Source organism: Perissodus microlepis, chromosome 1, assembly GCF_051167445.1.
Source record: "Perissodus microlepis isolate ML-2025 ecotype Zambia chromosome 1, ASM5116744v1, whole genome shotgun sequence".
NCBI lineage: Eukaryota > Metazoa > Chordata > Actinopteri > Cichliformes > Cichlidae > Perissodus > Perissodus microlepis.
In genome coordinates, this window is record NC_140461.1 from 22,852,632 (window position 1) to 22,872,380 (window position 19,749).

The 19,749-nt window shown below is 42.4% G+C and overlaps 1 protein-coding gene across 3 annotated transcripts in view; it reads right to left on the bottom strand.

The window, feature by feature from the left end:
- Positions 1–19,749, bottom strand: part of ankrd11 (ankyrin repeat domain 11) — a 114,095-nt gene that overhangs the window by 12,909 nt on the left and 81,437 nt on the right. For all 3 annotated transcript variants that reach the window (XM_084936014.1, XM_084936024.1, XM_084936004.1), the window contains 6 exons: positions 18,472–18,617; positions 12,313–12,445; positions 2,800–2,973; positions 1,614–1,814; positions 1,363–1,505; positions 121–268 (listed from right to left, as the gene is read on the bottom strand). In XM_084936014.1, the coding sequence (XP_084792140.1) occupies positions 121–268; positions 1,363–1,505; positions 1,614–1,814; positions 2,800–2,973; positions 12,313–12,445; positions 18,472–18,558 (886 nt within the window). In that variant the 5' untranslated portion in view covers positions 18,559–18,617. The remainder of the gene's footprint in view (positions 1–120; positions 269–1,362; positions 1,506–1,613; positions 1,815–2,799; positions 2,974–12,312; positions 12,446–18,471; positions 18,618–19,749) is intronic.

Here is a 19,749-nt window from a genome sequence, read left to right on the forward strand (position 1 = left end):
GAACATAAAGAGCACAAAGAGGACACAATTAATTTACTACTTATAGCCTCATGTATTTGAATAACTTTTGTAACAGTTGTGCAATTAGGTGACTCAAAGATTTAAGATTGAAAATCATACCTGATGAACTTTCTTCACTTGAGGTGTAAGTGCCTTTCCCCAGCAACAGATTGAGCATAGTTGGAGAGTTGGCAACCTTCAGTGGGGTTTCCCCTCTCCTGTTGCTTTGACGCGGGTCCCCTCCATACCGTAAAAGTAGCTTAACCACCTGAAAAGGATCAAACTTTAATGATTTTTTGCAATTTTAAAGGTAATATCAGCAACTTCTCAAGTGGTTCAAAGCTTAATAGGATAAAGAGTACAGAATTGATCTTCCACTTCAAAGTTGTTATTTAGTTACGACGAAGCTAGAGCGGGATTTTTGATGGACAGAACTTTTCCACACCAAGACCTCCAGACTTTACTGACAGCAGACTGGGTGATGTGGTGTCTCTGCAACCAATTTTAGTAAAATGCCAAAAGCCGTGTAGAGGTGAGAAAGTATGATGGTCTGAAGCTGCTTTCAGGCCAGGAGAATCAGAGTGAGACAAATTCTAACATCTGCAAAATAGCACAAAGTAAGGGGTGGTCTTCAAAATGTTTTCTCAGTGGGGTTGTCTAAAAAAGATTCTCAGATACTAATCAATACTAAATGTTTAATTGGATCAATTTGCGACAGCATTGATACCAACAGTGCCATCTTAACTTCACACAACACTGCTGCAGACAGGCAGGAACACTTTATTGACACTGGTGGTGATTAGTCTTGGATATGTCAAAGATCAGCAGCAAAATTAATTTGATTATAAATCTGATTACACCATTACTTCCAGATGCTCCCTGTGGACACCTTTGTGGCCAAAAATGTCTCACTGACTTCTATTAAAACAACATCAACATCTCATTTCAATGCCATTACAGTATAAAACCATGCACGGCCAGCATTTGATTTTGAAGAAAAGTAGTGAGATTTGACATTTTTACTGTATTCCACTGGTGCGTGTACCTTTTTGCAATGAAGGTGTTGAAAGGGTAGAAAATTTGAGGACAGTTCAAGAAAAAAAGACTAGTGGTACAATTCAATTTAACCTACTATTTAAACAAAACCACATCTAAACTCACTCTGTAGCCATCTTCTCACTTTTAAAACTTCTGATTTTAATCTGACAAACTTGTTTTGATGGATCACAAATGGGCCGCTGATCATTAATATTTTCATTTTGAGAGACTTGCGATAATCAGCCTTCTGAAGCCTGAAAACCTATTTTGTTCTTTACTGTTAGCAACAATGACACAAGACACCTTTGGCGGATTTATTTTTACCTTGAAATGTCCATTATTCGATGCATCATGTAGAGGGGTGTCATCATCCAGCCCCTTGGTGTTGACCTCTGCTCCGGCTGCCAGCAGCTGTTTCGCCACATCATAATACCCCCTGTTGCATGCTTCATGCAATGCAGTCCAGCCTGAACACAAGAAGAATTATAGTCAGAGAAGTGTAAACTCTAAATGAATCAATGGTACACTGCTACACACACAAAGCAAAGGCAAGCATAAAACAAAGATGCCCTTACCTGCAAAGTCTTTTACATTCACATCAGCTCCCTCGCTGATGAGCTCCTTGATGCGGCGTACCTCTCCACGGATTGCTGCTCTGTGCAGTCGAGTCTCTCCTCTCTCATTCCGTTTATTCACTTTGTCTTTGGTTTTAGATGCAGAGTTTGGCGTTCCCTTCTGACCCAGACTGGACTGTGACTGATGCTTTGGTGTTGTATCTGTAGGTAAGACATGCATATTTCACTTCAGTGCTGCAAGAGTCAGTCACACTCTTCTGGGAGAATTTACTCTAACTGTTTTTGTTTTGTTTACTACTTCTACTGTGAACAACAAGGTGCTATAACTGCTTACAGCCAGAAGGGGGCAATCAAACTCTAGCAATAAACAGCACAATTGCTGAACCTACTTTACTTGAGCTTATTTCATCACATTTACAAGATTAAATCCAATCCTTAATCACATTTACATTATTGAGTTTGTACAGCTATTGTCCCAAATGATATTTGAAACACACTCGCTTAATCTATGTCCATGCCCACAGGCAGGCAACAAAGAAATTAACATACAAATAAAAGCAGTTATAAGGTAGGATCAAACTAATTCAGTCTCAAATGTCAACAATGAGGGGAAAAAGTACAAACTTGTGACAATAGTTATATTTCACAAGTCTGAAAACCTTCCAGCTAAATTACTGTCGATCAAAAATAAAGTACAATTTTTGCAGAAATGGGAAGGTAGTAAACTTATAATAAGAAAAATAATCATCTAACACCAGAAAGGATAACTCAACACTTTCTCTGTTGTCATTTAGCCCAAATAGTGAGATTACGCCATCAGCTCCAGACGCAGTACAAACAGAAAAGCTGGTTTCATTTCCTTATGTACGGAATTTTATAAAAACAACTCCACTACTGTGGCGGCACGAATATGCAACCATTAAAGCAGCTAAAACAAAACACATATCACTGACACTGACATCAGAGGTTTAGATTCCAGCTAAGATGTGAAATAATTTTAACAAAGTGGTTCTGTTTAGAGGGACAGTATGACTGAGAAAATGCACAAAAACAATCAGCTCCAGCCTACAGCCCACCCTCACTGGTCTGCCGTGCATGGATTCTACATATAAAGCTCCCTCCGATCCTTTTTTTCAATGTCGGCTGTCCGTCCACAGAAGACGTGGCCTAAATGATAAACACGCACCTGGACTGTTGATGGACTCCTCAGCTGTCATTTGCATGAGCAAGGCCACCTGCTGCCGCTCGGAGAGGGGGTACCCGGCCCGGATCCCTGGCATCCCCATTCCAAACGGCAAGCTTGCCTTCCGGGTGTTGGTGGGCTCTTTTTTAATGCGTTTCCGCTCTGGACCTGGTTTCTCTGTAACGAAAGAGGAGAGAAGCAAGGTTAATATCGCTGCATGTGGAAAAAGCTGCATGATCATTCATACACAGACACACACAAATCTAATCTACTGATCCATGTGGTCAGGGAGAGTAACGGGAGCCTTATTAGTGCTACAACAGTAGAAGACATTAACTGTTATGAATTGGCAATTTTTAAAAGAACACTAAAGGCTCACAGCAGTAACACCACTTTCAAATGTTTCTAAAAGACAGATTATTAAAGTTCATAAATCAATAAATAACTAGTAAACATTCACTATGACACATCTCCAAAGGTGTTTTATGACTTTCCAGATCAAGTATAGAGTACTGTAGATCAGCACTGAGTCCAAACAGCTTCTTTACTGTTGGCATCAATCAAGTAAGTGTCATGTATATGTGAGAACAGCTGCTTTCATAAATGAAATTCAGACAATGTCAACATAATCTGACCGAGGGAATCAGATGTGGGCATTATCTGAAGTTGTCCTTTGTGACATGGTCAAACTGGAAATACCCTGCTTAGTTTTGGCAAGGACTGGCACCAGTGTACAGAAAGCAGGAGGCGGCACACACGACGCCCACACACTCCCATTGAATTCACTCATTTAAAAAAAAGAAAAACTACCTGATCTATTCTCACAAGCACTAGACTGGTCAAGACTGGCTGCCAGGTAATTCTGAGGAAAGTTCAGGGCTGCACTGCTACGTGTGAATAGAGATTTACAGAGTGATAGAAGGTACTTTATTCTTCCCACAGGGAGGCATTTCTATATACCAGGGGCAATCTTTCAGTCACCAAATGAGCAACAACAACAAAAGCATTTATCAAGCAGTGCTCTTAATCTGCTTGCTTTGTCAAACCAAAAACCAAAACCAAAAAGTATTCATTTTTATCAATAATCAATGGGTTTCTCCCTATTTATTTCACACATTTTATCCTCTTTTTGAATTTCCATAGCAAACCCTTTGCTACTTTCCATGACCTAAACAGGCCTCTGTGAAACAAAAACAAAAAGAAAACAAAGACTTGCTCGCTTACTGCATTCTGTAAATGCAGCCGTATGTGTGAGAGGTTTGTTGGCACCAGTGGGCGACTTTTGTGTTATTACCCAGCTGCCCTTAAAGAAGGGAGGGGCCAACAGGCAGTGTGTTTATGTCTGTCTGTCTCCAAGCCAATCAGCCAGAATAGAGGAAAAAAGGAAAGAGGGTGTGACTTGGCACAACCATAGTTATTACGAAATAGCTGGTGTACATTTCAATTCAACATGGCCTTGCCAAGGTCACCACATGCCTGCCTGCCTGCCAGGATTACTGGAGACACAGTGCTACTGGACAAAAGCAGCTGCTCCACAAAGACACACCCAGCAATTATTTTCAGTGGCAACATACCATCTGATGACCCATACAGAGGGTAATGCTACACATGACTGCAGCGCTTCATTACCGAGGGGGATCAAACCTCACAGTTATAATTCAAGCAACAATACAGGCCTCCGGTCATAGGGAGGAAGAAGCATATTCAGACGTGCGTGTACAAAGACGCTGTGGACCAGTAGATGTGTCTGAGTCTGATTTCTGAGCAACTTCTCTCACTCCCAGACTGGAGGCACTGCAGGCCACAAACACAAGTAAATAAGGCAAGAAGGAAGCATGGCAGCGCAGCCTTCTGGTGTCTAAAAACTTTCCAGGAAAATATTTTTCCACTCGCAAGTACAGGGCTGATGAACTTTCACTAACATCTGTGAATACTTAAAGCTAATGTACCCTCCACCCCTCTTTGATACAGTCTCACGTTCCCCAAAGCATTTGCCATTTAGACACATTCCTTCTGCTAAGCCTTTAACAGCAGGGACCACAGAAACAGCCCGAAACATGTTTTTTTCAGCAGCAGAACAGAGAAAGAGCTAAGCTAGCTTTTCCAAGCTATGTTTATTAGACTGAGAAGCAGGAAGGCAGTTATTACCCAGCTGCACTTAAAGAGATCTGCTGCTAAACATACAAGACCCAAGTCTCTAATACAACCTTCATCACCAGTGGCAGAAAACTGTCCTTCTGCGATACGGATCAGACTCTAGGCGACCACTCTAAATAGAAAAGAAGCACTTTCTATAAATCCGTGCTGCATAATTATAATCAAATACAGCAGTTGCAGGAGGTATGATCACCATGTTAAAGGGAAAACTACAAAAGAAACAAGCAACAAGCAACAATAATTATATTGTGAGAAATATGAGCATAAAAAATATGCTCTTTCAGTTCATGAAGGAAGGAATGTGACTTTGCTTTCACTACATTTTTGTCTGGTTAATCATCGTGGGAATTTTAAGGAAAGATACGGATCAAAATATTTGAAGAAAAAAAGCTTGGTAAAATGCAACTGTGTTAAATTATCACCACACAAATCAAATTAACATGTCACATGTGGATTTCTGAATTAAAGAAATTAAACACAGTATGTCTGTCTGCTGGATGTCTATTTAGGCAAAACTGCAGGGCTTTTATGTGGCTTAGTAAAATGATATTACTCAGCTTAAAGACAGGGTTGAAACCTTACTCTCCTTACTGCCTGAAACTTGACTAACAAGATAAAGGAGGAGGAGACTGAAAAAGGAAGGAAAGCTGGGTAGGGACTATCACCCCATGACTGGCCTGCCTACCTGTGCCAGGAGGGAGGGAACCACATCAAACACAAATGTCGGGATATAATGGGGGCAGATTCTGATATGGTAGACAGACAATACGACAGTGTGAGCTAACGCCAAAACAAAGAGCCTGTCTGCTTCACTTAGCCAACAGACACCATGACAAGAAGAACCGCTCCAACCAGCCTGACCAGGTCTGACCGTAATGCGGGAGCATGGAGCAATGTTCTGTTTAAGGACCCAAAAAGTCGCATAAACAGGAAGCTAAGGGAGAAGAGGCAGGAAGTGGCCAACAGGATGTTTTCTCAATGATTCGCACTGAGCAAGAGAAAGTCAGAAATGTATAGAAAGAACATCATGTGGTGCAGGACGCTCTGTTTGTCTGTCAAACAGATGCAGTCAGTGAGTGCGCCTTCTGTCTTTTGTTTTTACTCATAAACATCGTGACTCTGGGAAGATAATCTATGCGTTATAACCAATTAGCGAGAATACATGTGTGCACTGAGGATCCTTGCACACCACTAACTGTTTTTATGACCTGTCTCAGCCAAAGCTTCTAAGACATGGCAATAATTAATATCTTAGAAGGCTGCCAAAGAGGACAAAATGACTCAGTTTGAAAAGAGTAAGGTGAGCTGAAATTACAAAAACACAAACAGAACAGCTGATTGAGATAATGCCAACCACCCAGTCACATATCTGCGTCCTTTAAGTCTGCCCCTTTTTACATCCCCAAAATACTTTTCACTGTGGAATACTATACTAATCTATAGTGTATAACATAAAAGTAAATATAATTTATTCTGAATGTTAATATGCATTAATCGAACCAACACATAATGGTTCTCCTTCCGAACAAAACTGCATTTATACATTCAGTTATAACTCATATAAAAATGCTCCAGCAGAGAAAATGGATCACTTTGTTTCCTAGAGTGTTTTTCTACCACTGACTCTGAATGATGTCAAACCATTGGTTGTTAATCTCTTGCAACTAGGTGGAGGGGAAAACAGAAAAATAAAATAAAATTGGTAGTTGCTCTTTTTTGCATCTGCCAGTAGCTGCTTAAACTAATATCCCTTTTTCATTAAGACCTACTTGGCTTGACGTGACACAACTCAAGTCATGTAACTGATGCGCGTGGGGTAATTATAGCAACTCAGCCAAAAGTTGTCATTCTTATGTGACACAACACAACACAACACTGTAGGGCATCGAGGTGATGGTATACCTGCCGCTCTGCCTGTTCCCTCGTTGGGTTTAAAAAAAAATTGCAGTTTTATTTTTTGTGAAGGAGTCGCTCTCATGTCATATTTTCACCTCAACTCAGATCGCCTGGCATCTGGGCTTAGTGCCTGGTACCAGACACTACCACCTAATGGAGCCAAGCCCAGCAGAGTAGGTACTAATTGAAAAGGGTTATAACTCAATGCCCAGACACAACGGTGTCAAGCACTTTTGTTGGTTACATCGTGGACTCTACAGAGGTTTACAGCAGAAGAAGAAATTAAACATCAGAAGATACAAATTGTTTTCCAGTAAAAAGAGCAGCAGCAGGAAGAAATTTGGTATTTTCCTGCCTGCCCGTTACCTTTCCCCCCCATTTTTGGTAGTGATGGCTGCGCACACAAAAGTCAAAACAAAACTGAAGAACTTTGTTGTTTTTAAAATTCTGAACATGATTCATTTATTTAAACAACTATTTCCATTGTTGACTTGAGGAGTCATGCAAATCCCCAACTATCAGCTGAAATCACAGTGAGAATGACAGCATTGCGTTACCCGACTCATCCACCCAGGTTGCATCGTCACCAAAACCTGAATTTTTCAGCCGTTCCCAGTAACACTAGCACAATTTCAGACAACATCTTAACTTGGCTAGTATGGCACAGTGCAGAGTTTAAATATAAAGAGTTTACTTAGGTGGCATATATGCTATCACAGGCCAGAATAATAACCCTCTTTCAGACACGCACAGGCAGATGATGCAGTTATCGTATTTGCAATCCACGAGAGACGTGTGCGGACTAACTGAAAGACGTACGCGTAGCTGCAGCATTGTGCCCCCAAAACACACTGACAGACCCTGTGCTTAGTGGGTGTATCCACAAGAGCTCCACCCCCAAATGATGTCATATTTCAAATTGTTTGGAATAGAAGGTCTGTGTATTTACACAACGCTGAAAATGCCTGCAGTGAAAAGACACTCAACAGCAACTGAGCCGTGAGGAAAGTTCATGTAAAACTGGTCTAACTGACAGAATGCCATCACACAGTATACTATCGAATGATATTAGCCAGATGGTAATGGTCAATACTGATGATTATAAAAGCAAAGAAGGGATGGGATACACATAAGACACACCGTGCCTGAATAAAAAAATAAACAAAGAAACAAAAAAGACCCATACTGGGTGATATAATTTTGATTGGAATATAATAGAAGGGTATACTGTACGAATTTTAAAAAACGTATTAATCGTGCTCTCTAAACAGCTATAGTTATCTGTCACCAGTGTGCAAGCCACAAAGGAAATGAGCATTGGAAGAGAGGCACAGATTAGAAGGGTGGGGGGGCTGTGACGTGTCCGAGGTGTAAAACTTTGCAGAGAGGTTAAAAACAGTCCCAGTAGGGTCAATTGAAAGGCCAGAGACTACAAAACACGCATATGTAAAAACGCCAATTTTCATGCAGGTGGAAGTCCAGGTTAACAACACACATTTTACTGCCCCCATATACTACCTGGGTAGCTACCGCTAACAAAAATAGGTCTGTCGCTATGACACAATGCAACCTAATAAACTTCTCACGTGACTGGAAAGTGTGCAATGCCAGGAGCCAGCTAATCTTCAAAGCTTGTACAGTGTGTAAATCTTAGAAACTAACACAATATAGCTCAGATCAGAGACAAAGAAAGGCAAGGAGCTGGAAGACAACATGAAACTATTAGTATACTAAAAGAATTTCCAGCTAATGTTCCCGTCTTTAGATTTCGCATCTCGTGTGATTGAGGTAAATGGTAAATGGTAAATGGCCTGTATTTATATAGCGCTTTACTAGTTCCTAAGGACCCCAAAGCGCTTTACATATCCAGTCATCCACCCATTCACACACACATTCACACACTGGTGATGGCAAGCTACATTGTAGCCATAGCCACCCTGGGGCGCACTGACAGAGGCGAGGCTGCCGGACACTGGCGCCACCGGGCCCTCTGACCACCACCAGTAGGCAACGGGTGAAGTGTCTTGCCCAAGGACACAACGACCGAGACTGTCCAAGCCAGGGCTTGAACCAGCAACCTTCCAATTACAAGGCGAACGCCCAACTCTTGAGCCACGATCGCCCCATGGGCGAAGGTGGGGTGAGGTAGGGTGAAGATTATCTCAAGATAAAAAAAAACTAATGGATAAATAAAATGTATTCAGCAGAAGAAGAGACCCCGGTCTGGGGTGCTGGCCGGGCCTTGGGGGCTTGGGTCCTGGCTGTTGTGTCGCCGGAGCAGTGGGCGGGTGGGTGCAGGGGGGCTCAGCCCCAGTGCAGGGGACCTCTGGTGCATCGGCCCAACTAGGGGGCTCTCTAACTGGTGGGGAGGTTGTTACATCTTTGCAGGTGGTCTCCTCACTACAGGAGCTCACTCTGCAGGTGGGGGGAGAGATATAGGAGAGGGGGAGAATGAACTCAACCTGGGTGTCTATTGTCTTGTGTAGTTTGGGAGATGATTGGATGATGGGGTGGGTGCAGTTTTCTCTGGGGTGGAGTCGGGTGGGCTGCCCCGGACTCTGTGGGGCTGGGCAGTGCTGCTGCTGCGGGCCCCGGTCCGGATGGGCCTGGGCCTCCTTGCCCTGGTGGGTTCCAGAGCGTGGGGGTGCCTACTGGGGTCAGCGGGGGAGCTGGCCCCAGGGAGGGGCAAGCGGCCCCTCCCTTTCTTCCCTCCCCATCCTCAGCTGCCTCCCTATTCCCGCTCTACCACACCCACCCACACACGCAGGGCTTGGGGTGCAGGTATGTCACCAGGGTGCAGGGGAGGCACTCCCCCTCTGTCCCCTTCTGGCCGCCTGTGCCTCAATTTTATTCTGCAACCTAGACATCCACATTACTCACACTCTCACATAACACATACATATAGGGCCTTGGGGGTGGGCACATTTTACAGCATCCAGAGGATGGTCGTTGTACTCCAACCCACCTCTGGCGCTGGTGCCCTACCCTCAATTTTAAATGCATTTAGACACTGAGGGTTTTCGGGAGGAGCCGTGCTGCTCTCTGAGAGGAAGCTAGTACCATGCTCTCCTGAGTTTTAAATGCACTTTAGAACAGCACACAACAACATTACATATGAGCGGGCGTAGGGAGGTTTGAGGTCTTCACTCACCCCGGTTCTGTTAGCCGTCAGGGCTGGGGGGCTGGGAGGAGGTGCTGGCCGTCAGACTGGGGTCTGGGATGCGGGGCCTCCCTGCTACTGCAGATAAGGAGGTGGTCCGCTTGCCTCCACCCCAGAGAGAAGGGTTACATCTCCTGGGTCTAGGTGCGGCTTGCCCCTCTGGGGGCGGGGGTACCTGGACCTGGGATATAGAGTATGTTTGGGGAGTGCGACTGTCTGTGCAGTGTCTATTTGTGTCTGTCTACACGTTGGGTGAGTGCCGAGTATTTGGTTGTGCATATGGGGGTGGGAATGCACGTCTGTGTCCGCGTGTGCCTGTTTGTCTGTGTCTATATGTCAGGTTGGGTCTTAGACTCAACCTCTCTGGGTACATCTCAGGCCCTCTAAAGTACGGAGGCCTATCTTCCATCACCACACTCCCTGCCGGTGGCTGATGCCCTTAGACGTTGGTGTGTTGGTGGTCCTTGTCATCTGGGGCTGGGCGCTCATGCATGTACCGGCTCACTCCTGGTGGCCGATTGGCGGGGCCGGGCGCCTGTGGCCCGGCTGGGCTCCTTCCGGGGGGTGGGATGCCCTCAGGCCTCTGGGCCTGAAGCTCGGTCCTCTCTGGCACAGCTGGCTGCCGGCGGAGCCCGCGGGCACGCCACTGCAACCCCCTCTGGCCTCTGCTCCGTAGCTGCGGGGTGACCTCTCGTTTGGGGCTCTACTCAGCTCTTCCCAGGAGGGTGGCACGGTTCCCCCCCCCTTTGGTGGTCCTCCTCGGGTCCTTGTACTCTGGGGCCTCTGGATATCTGGGGCCTGGATCTCCTCCATACCTGCTTCATACCCTGGGGGACGGGGCTATGGCTCCCCACACTCCCTAGCAGATCATTACATGGAGAAACCTTTGGAATACAAGCATGCTGATCCACACAGGTATGCACACAGGTGTACACACGGGTGTTCACAGACGCGGACTACACCTTTCTTGGCTGCTGCCTCAAAGCACATTGTGCGCTGTCTATCTTGCGTGCTGCACAATATCGTTTATTATTTAGTATCTACTGTTATCTACTGCTAGCTAGTTTATTGTGATGGTGCTGTTTTTATTATGTTGCTCTTTGTTGTTTGCTTTCTCTTCTGTTTTTTTTCTCCATACAGGTGATCCAGGCGTTTTGTTTGTTTGTTTGTTTGTTTTTTCCTTTCTTCCCCCCCCTTCTCACCGTCTCTTCTCCCCTTTGGTTTTCTTTCTCTCCCTCTCTTTCTTTCATTCTTTCTCCCTGTCCTATCCCCCAGTCACGTCTGTCCCGTTTGTAGCAACCGAAAATAAAATAAATACATAATTATAATAAAGGTCAATCAAATGGACCAATATGGCAAGGCCATGATGATCCACTTGGTAAAATAAATCCGCTTGGCATCTTTCTTGGCCTTAAGACAACAATTCTGATGGCTAAAGATCCAAACGGGACACAAAAAAAAAAAAAAAAAAAAAAAAGAGATTAAAATATTAATACACAACAAGTAAACATTTGTGAAGAAGAACATGAAATAATCTTGCAACTTAAATGGAAGTGAAGAACACACATACACAAATGTCCAGAGATTTAAGACATATTACAGCCTCTCAAACTTTTTAATTTATTTATAATTTGCTTAAGTTGAGGAGTAATCACATACAACATTATGTGTTTACAAAATACTTGTCCAATCTTGCTAAACACATCCTCATGCCCTAACAGTCATCTGTTGCATACTTGTAGTTTTCCTCTTGTGTGTGGAGAGGAAAGGTTTTTTCCCCAAGTGTAAACACTGGACATGAACTAATTTAGCAACTCACCCAGTGCTGATGAAGACTGTTACCAAAGCCTCTAAGCTGGACCATTATCAACAAACTAAACCCTGAACCCTTAAAGCCCAAAGTCAAACAAGCGTGAGGACTAGTCCTTCTCTCCCTAATTAAAAGAAAACAGCTGGAGCCTTACCAAACCCAGGCCTGGTCAGGCTTGTATGTTGCCCAAATCCCCACTTAATTGGATCATGATTTTGTGTGGTCTTCCTCTCCTTTTAGACTATGATTGTAGGTACAAACTCCTTGATTCTCAAACAACCAGCTAATTCAAAGTTGGGAGCACTTTCACTTCACATAGGTCAAGCCCTGTTCGCACAGCAGTGCTAACTACTCTCCGTTCTCTTTGATTTCCGCACTGAGTGCTCAGGTAGAGTAGAAAAGCGCTATATAAGAACCAGTTGAGTCTATACAAAGTCACAAGGTGATCGAGATGCAGAAACACGAGCGTAAACACACAGCAATACAGCTTTACCTGAGTCAGAATCTTTCTGGTCTCCATTTGCTCCAGCAGTGAAGGGCAGCTTCCTTTTAGAGGCCTTTTCTTTCATCTCTTTGACCCCATCATTGCGATCCAATTTGGGAGTCTTGTTTGATAACACCTTATCCTGTGAAAGCAACAAAACACTGGGGTGAGCAAGTGTCTTCATCAGAGCAGTGCACTTTATTTGTCTACTTTACTTTAAAGTCCTAGAAGCAATTCCTGACTCGGCTGCCACCTTGAAAACACCCTCAGGCACATTTTGAAGCATTAATTAAATTAACTTTAATTTCAATGGTCACCAGGAAATAACATCTGATAAAAGACTGCACAAGTTTGCTGACCGCGAACTGAGTTTATAAAAAGCTTTTTCCCCCTGGAGGTTATACATCTACCACCATCTTTTTAAGTCGCCGTGTCCCTCTTTCAATAATGTCTCTGGCTATACCTTCCTACTGAATTCACTGGCCTGACTCTTCTAGCTATTAAGGGCTTCTCAAAGCAAAATTTTTTCCAGAGTTTCCTCCTAGATTCCTGGCCACAGTAAAAGAGCCAGGCACAGGGAGAGGAGGCTAAGCTGACGCCGGCTTGGCTCTGTGGTCTACAGCTGCTGGAAACAATCACAAGCCCCTGTGTATCTGCTATCAACAGATGTAAATACTTATGTGTTTGCCCAGCTTAACTTAACGGTTGTTCTGTGTTTGGGTGCTCATGCAAACTAATTTATCCAGAATACCTTTTTTAAAAACAAACAAAAAAAACCCCACAGACCACAAACAGTGGAAGATGTCTACAAGTTGTTTATGATGTCATCTTCATAATAGTTTCTTGTGTGGTAGCAGTAAATAATTATTCATTATTAAAGCTACTTTATGTTGGTCCCTTTCTTAAGGAGTCGCCACAGCTGATGGATGCACATATGTGATTTGGCACAGATTTTACGCCGGATGCCCTTCCTAATGCAGCAGTTTCATTTATCCAGGCTTGGGTATGGAACTGAAGCTGGGTTTGTATCTCTTACAACGAGCTACTAACAATTATTCATTATTAATTTATATACATTTTTTGACTAGAATACACAGAATTCAACACAGAATTATTTTTAAAGAGGAAAGCAGTAGCTTCTCACTGAGCAAATATATAAAGTCAAAGCTATACAAAGCCATACATTGCATTCCTAATTGCAATACATTAGGAATCAATTCAAAGTGGACATTTAGAGATATTTGTAGATAATGTGAATATTTGACAAAAACACAATATTAAAAGACAAGTGTTGCATCTGTGTAACAAAAAATGTTTTTAACGTGTCCCCCAGTAATGGCCCTATTATGCTTGATATTTTGACATCACATAGTGTGTTGTGTGACACTTTGTAGCGCTTTGGCCATTTGTGCACCTCAAGATCTTTGTAACCTGGCACGTTGTGCCGTGGCTGCCGCAGCTGGGTTGAAGACACGAGTGTATGATTGTGATGGTTTTTAACGGCCATTTTAATGATATTCCAGTACAGAAGCTCAGAGAAGTGCAGATATACAGAGTTGGAACAGTTTGAAAACTTAAGTTTATGGAAAAAACTTTGCAAAACAACACCCGACAAAGTCTTGGCTTCCGTGTTTTGACTTCTTCTTCTGTGGCGATATTGTCTGAGTGGTGACACCTATCGCTCAGGAGAATACTGCAGTGGTTTCCTGCGCCTTAACGGTGGGTATAAATGTGAGTGACTGTGAGACAAGATTGGGGCCGTGATCATTGCGACCACTGTGTTGGGTTTATCAGGGATTTAAGCCATGACTCATGTATTTAGGTTTCTATATTTAATGTACTACATGCTTATGCTAAGGAGGTAGAGGAAGTCAGCTGCTGATTGGAAGGTTGGTGGTTCGATCCCTGGCTCCCCCAGTATGCATGCCAAATATCCTTGGGCAAGATACTAACCCCGACTTGCTCTCCAATGCATCCATCGGAGTATGAATGCGTATGAAGGACAGTAATGCACTGACAGTATAGATTACAGTGCTTGTGTAAAAGGGTGTGTATGGGTGAATGCAGCGTGTTGTACAGAGCACTTTGAGTACTCCAGGAGAGTAGAAAAGCGCTATATAAGAATCAGTCCATAAACAACAACAAAAATAAAATGAAACAAAAGAGAGCTGATACTGTTTATATGCTAAAAATGGGACATTTCCGCCCATTGCTATATGGTTGCTAGATAATGTTATGGCATCAAAATACATTATACTTCAACTTTTGTGGATAAAAATTATATGTTACTGTTGTGGCATTAAAAGGATACCATGCTTTTAAATGATTTTTTTTTTTTTTTTTTTTTTTGAAATAAATGATATTGCCTAAAAAGAAAAGTGTTTTTCATAATTACATTATTTGTCATGTAAGGTTCTGGTCGGTATCGTGAAAGTCTAAATGTACTCTCTTGCAATACAGTAGTCAATACTGGAATTTCAGCAATGACTCCATGTATGATTCAGACGACACCATCTGTGATTAAGTGTTCAAAAACAAAAAACAAAAAGCATACACAGGATTCAGCACAGAGTGAAAAATAAAAAAAAAAATCAGTCCACTATAGCTCCCTATAACTCCCTATACAAATGCTCAAGCAAAACTTCTACAGGAAGGATATAATCATTTGACGACTCTGTTAACTACACAGGTTTAAGGACTCATAACGTAAGATGCAAGACAGAGGTGAGATAACGTACAAACAGACGCTTTAATTCACGTAATTTCTCTGTCCTATCTTCTGTACCCTGCTCATCTATCTCTATCCTGAGGGCAGGTTTTCTATTATGTATCAACTCTTTGAACTCCTCCCCCTGCCCTGCCCCAGTCATAAGACCATGATGTCATGGTACAGTAGAGACAAACAATGTCAGCTACAATGAGCTGATCTTTCTGTCTGCCCGTCTGCATCCCCGCTCACTCCCACAAAGAGAGAACACACCATTTGAGCGAAATTATGATGCACACGTTTGGGCTACAGTACATCTTAAGCATGGAAAACAGTATGTGAATTATTTCTTAAAGCAAACAAACAAACAAAAGAACCATCATATAGCTCTGGTTAACTGGACTGGGGAAAAATGGTCAATTCACCAACTCAAATCTCTAAAGTTCAACTGGGTTGTTTTTGGAGAATTAAGTGTAAGCAAAGCTTTGACAACTCAAGACTTTCCTCTGATCTGCCTTCACACGACACCCTGTTTGGTGGTCTCCTAGCAATGCGTGCTCTTTTCGTCTCACTCAGTTTTCCACCCACCCCTGTTCACTTCTTTCCCTCCCTCCCTCCATACCAGAGTCTGATGCAATCCTTTGCAGAGGGTTGTAAATCCATGCCTGCATAAGCTGTACCTCTGCTTTCTACACCTCTCAGAGCTGCTGCTGGTAGCTGAACAGTTAGTACACATCATGACATCATCAAGCTGCGCCCAAAACTTTGTTCCAACACAAACAGTGACGACAGTATCTGTGTCAAATTCAAGGTAGTGAATACGTCATAACTGGGCAATAAGGTGACACCATTCAAAAGCACTTCAGACATGTGACTTAGGGCTTTTTAAGACAACAAACACTGAACCCAAGTCTATTATGCAATAGTCCATTATTTAATTAAGCATTTATGCTGAAGTCAAATGCAAGAACTATAGTTTAATTAAAAGGAATCTCTGTCGAGCTGTTTATCAATCATTAATAACTACAAGATACAACTGAGAGTAAGAAGATTCCGCAAGTACAAAGACCTGCGCAGGTATGTTGTATTAAATAATAGCTCAGTCGAAGATATGGCAAGAAGAAAACAAAATATAGCAAATATGCAGGACTGGTGGAATAAAGTATTTATATCATTTGTCTTGCAATACAGTACACATACCAAATGCAAATATTTTTATTAAAGTATGCATGCAGTCTATATAGATTCCCCTACTAAATCACAACTTTACACCACTTATCGTGGTGACACTTATAAAATCTGTGCAAGTCAAGTAAAGAGAAGTTAACCAACATCAACAAGGAAGAAAAAAGTCAGGGAGGGGGAATCACAACCTATCATGAGTTGATGACTAGTACATGCTGGTGCCCAAGCTACAGTATGGTTTGGTCTGTGATTTTAGTCTGTTGTTTGGTTGCAGATTAACGTGCATCTGTGTTGCAGGTTTCGTTGCTGAACTCCTGATTGTGCAAAAGAAGACAGACAGAGATTTGATGCCTTATAGTAAGCTTCCTACACCTGATATATAGTAACGCTTAAACATTTTAGGCAGTAAGCTAAAGTGAGTTTGAGAAAGAAATTTTATTTTATTTTATTTTTGTATTTTAAAAGGTACCCGTCAGGGAGGTTTTTCTTGAAAAACCTGCAACTGTTCCTCAGTGGATTTAGGACATCCCATTTATGTCATCCCAGACTGACTTTTAGTGTTCTAACAAGCTCAAGATGTAAAACACTGCACTGATGGGAAAAGCCCAACCTAAAGAGCATCACCTTATTAACATACATTATAATGTATGCACAGAAAGGTTAGAGAGAAGTCTGAAGTCCAGAACTGCATCACATGCACACATGAACTTTTCAAATTAAAAAAAATCTGCTTCATTCCCATTTTCTGTTTGATTTAACTTTTGCACATACCAGTACTTATACATTCATGTGATTTGAGCATACCTATTTTGATAGCCCATGTTGTCAGAGAGGGGACAGTGCATAACTATGCACAGGTTTCACTTTTGCCCCATTTCCATGTCATGAAGTCAAATGACATTTGCAAAAAACAGAATAAAAACCAATCAGATATCTTACGTTCTTCTACAGTACCCTGGCTTTGGGTATCTGCTGATACCTAGTCGCGATCCAGTGAGTGTGTTGAATTATTACACTGTATTTTTAGACTTGGGAAACAACTGGGGATCTATATGTGTAAGGCAACATCAGTCTTGACTCAACGCTATCTTTTCCGACTTAGAAAAATTAAATGCAACAAATAAATACATCCGCAACTATAAATTAGCTGAATTGGCTGTTTTTAGTGAAATAACAAACAACAACATTAAAACAGCAAAGAGATAAATCAAATGAAAAATAAAAATGTATTTGGGTCGTTCTTTTAAATTTTTTGCACTAATCTCATTAGGTTGCTGCATAATGCTCTTACAGCTGCACTAGTTGCTCTTCTTCCTGCACATACATGCGCTTACCATGAAGCTGACAGGATACGGCTTAAATGAAGCAATTTTTATGATGTCTCTTTGGATTGAACTAAAGACAAGTTTTTAGCTGCATCAACTCACTTGACCCGTTTGTGGTTAACTAAAAAACTTTTGCAAACATTTATAAACCCCCCCCCCCCCCAAAAAAACAACAACAACTATTGGTGTAGCAAGTGTAAAATACTTCTAAACCATATTGCTTTGCTTTTAAATTCACTCTGGCTAGCAACCAACACGCTACAGCTGAGGTGTGGCAAAGCAAAGCCTGAACAAGTCCACCAAAGATCACCAAAATCCAATCTGAAATATGGGAACAGCACACCCCTAGAAACATACATCAATATTTATATTTCCATGGAATGAGCTGGGACAGAGCTTACAATACAATCAAATGTGCAAAGAAGAATCTTACTCTTTTTAATTATTTCATTTACACACTACATTCTACTCATTACTTTGGTTGTTAAACTAGAAGTAAATACCTATAAATTGCAGAGTGATGCAACACATACATTGCTCTACTCCACAGTACATTTGAGATGAGCTCTGTAAGCTGACAAGTCAGAACCTGCCTCCGGCTGGTCCACAGAGCCAATGCAAAGCATGGTGTGACTGGTAAACAACAACATTAGTTTGGGACAGAAAGCTTTTTGATGATGCGTAAGGAACTGTCAAGCTTACGGAGGCAAACTGGTAATTACTGAATTACTAAACTGATGTGAGCGTCTCAGGTTTATGACCAAAAGGTCAGAAAGTGCTGTTTAAAGGGAGTAAATGATTTCTGCTGAAGAGCACGTGTCTTTGTCATTCAGTTCAATGATGATCTAAACCCCGATCTAAAACTAATTTTGTCATTACTCATGTTTCTCCACCAAGTGAAACAGGCTTTGTTGCTGTGCACTGTGTTTACTGTATGCCTTTCAATCTTACCTTTTTCCCACCTTGCTTTTCCACCATGTCGGTGTTGAGTGGGAAGTGGTCCAGCTGGGGGGTTTTAGAACCCCCACCTTTGGGCATCGTTCAGCTCTCCCCACGCCAAGCTTCATTCACGCTGCCATTGCATCGTCATCAACCGTCTGGAACAAAGAGAAAAACAAAATGGTGTGTGGATGGAGGGGAGGGGGAGTTTAGCACCTGACGTTTCATTGAAAACACATTTACACACTGCCAGACGATGCAGCCATTAGTGGTACATCAAGCACTCCACTTTCAACCATTACACCCCTGGCTCTGGAGGAAGAGCATTTAAAGAGGGAGGAGAGCTGCAGCTGTGGCAGGCAAAAGGCTTATCTGTTCACCAGGCAGAACCCAAAGAGCAGTAAGAGCCGCCTGAATACTTAAAAAAAGTTGTTAGAAATCTGTGTTAAGTGTAAACCCACTCAAAATACAATTACTTTTAACAGAGGCATGCTATTCATATCAGCTACATCTTAAGTGCTGATATACTAGAATTTGGGAATGACAACAGGGCAGACTATGTCCAAGATATTGCATAACGCACATGTTGTGGGCCTTGGAACAGCTGAGGAATGTCTTTAGAAATTTAACCGGCACGTCTCAACAAAAACCCAAACAGCTACTTACCGCCAAAGCTAGCCAGTCCTTGTAATTGTGGGCTTTACCCTGTACTAATTTATGGCATCCTTGCCATAGTGACTAAGGAAGGTGATCCATTGTATTACAGCAACAAAAACAAAAACAATCATCTCTGGTATAAGTGGTTTTACTGTAAATTCACAATAAACCATGAGAGTTCTGTACAGTTTATTGTCCTCTGTGTTCTTAGTGTCTACTTTGCCTTACGTGCAAGTACACAACAATATGTGCATTACTATCCACTGCCTTTCCTTCATGGCTGCCTGCTTCACAGGGCCATGAATTAATCATACATTCCTTTCCTCAATTCTCTCCTCTGTAATGTACTTTCTCTAAAGAGTGCGTCCAAATGTGATCATCCCTGTGACTGACTGAGTGAGTGAACAGATGAGGCCATGGCTGCATTATTTTTTCCCTCTACTTTGAGACACTGGCACTCCTATCTTCCCTGGCGCCACTTCCATCTCCACTCCACTCCCCTCCCCCCACCCTTCTTCCCTTCGCTCTGCAGTTATCCTATTCAAAGACTGCTATTTATATCCTTCCAGGCAAGTCAGTCAAGTCAAGACAGCCAGCCAGCCAACCAGATAGGCACACAACTGCAGTGGACGT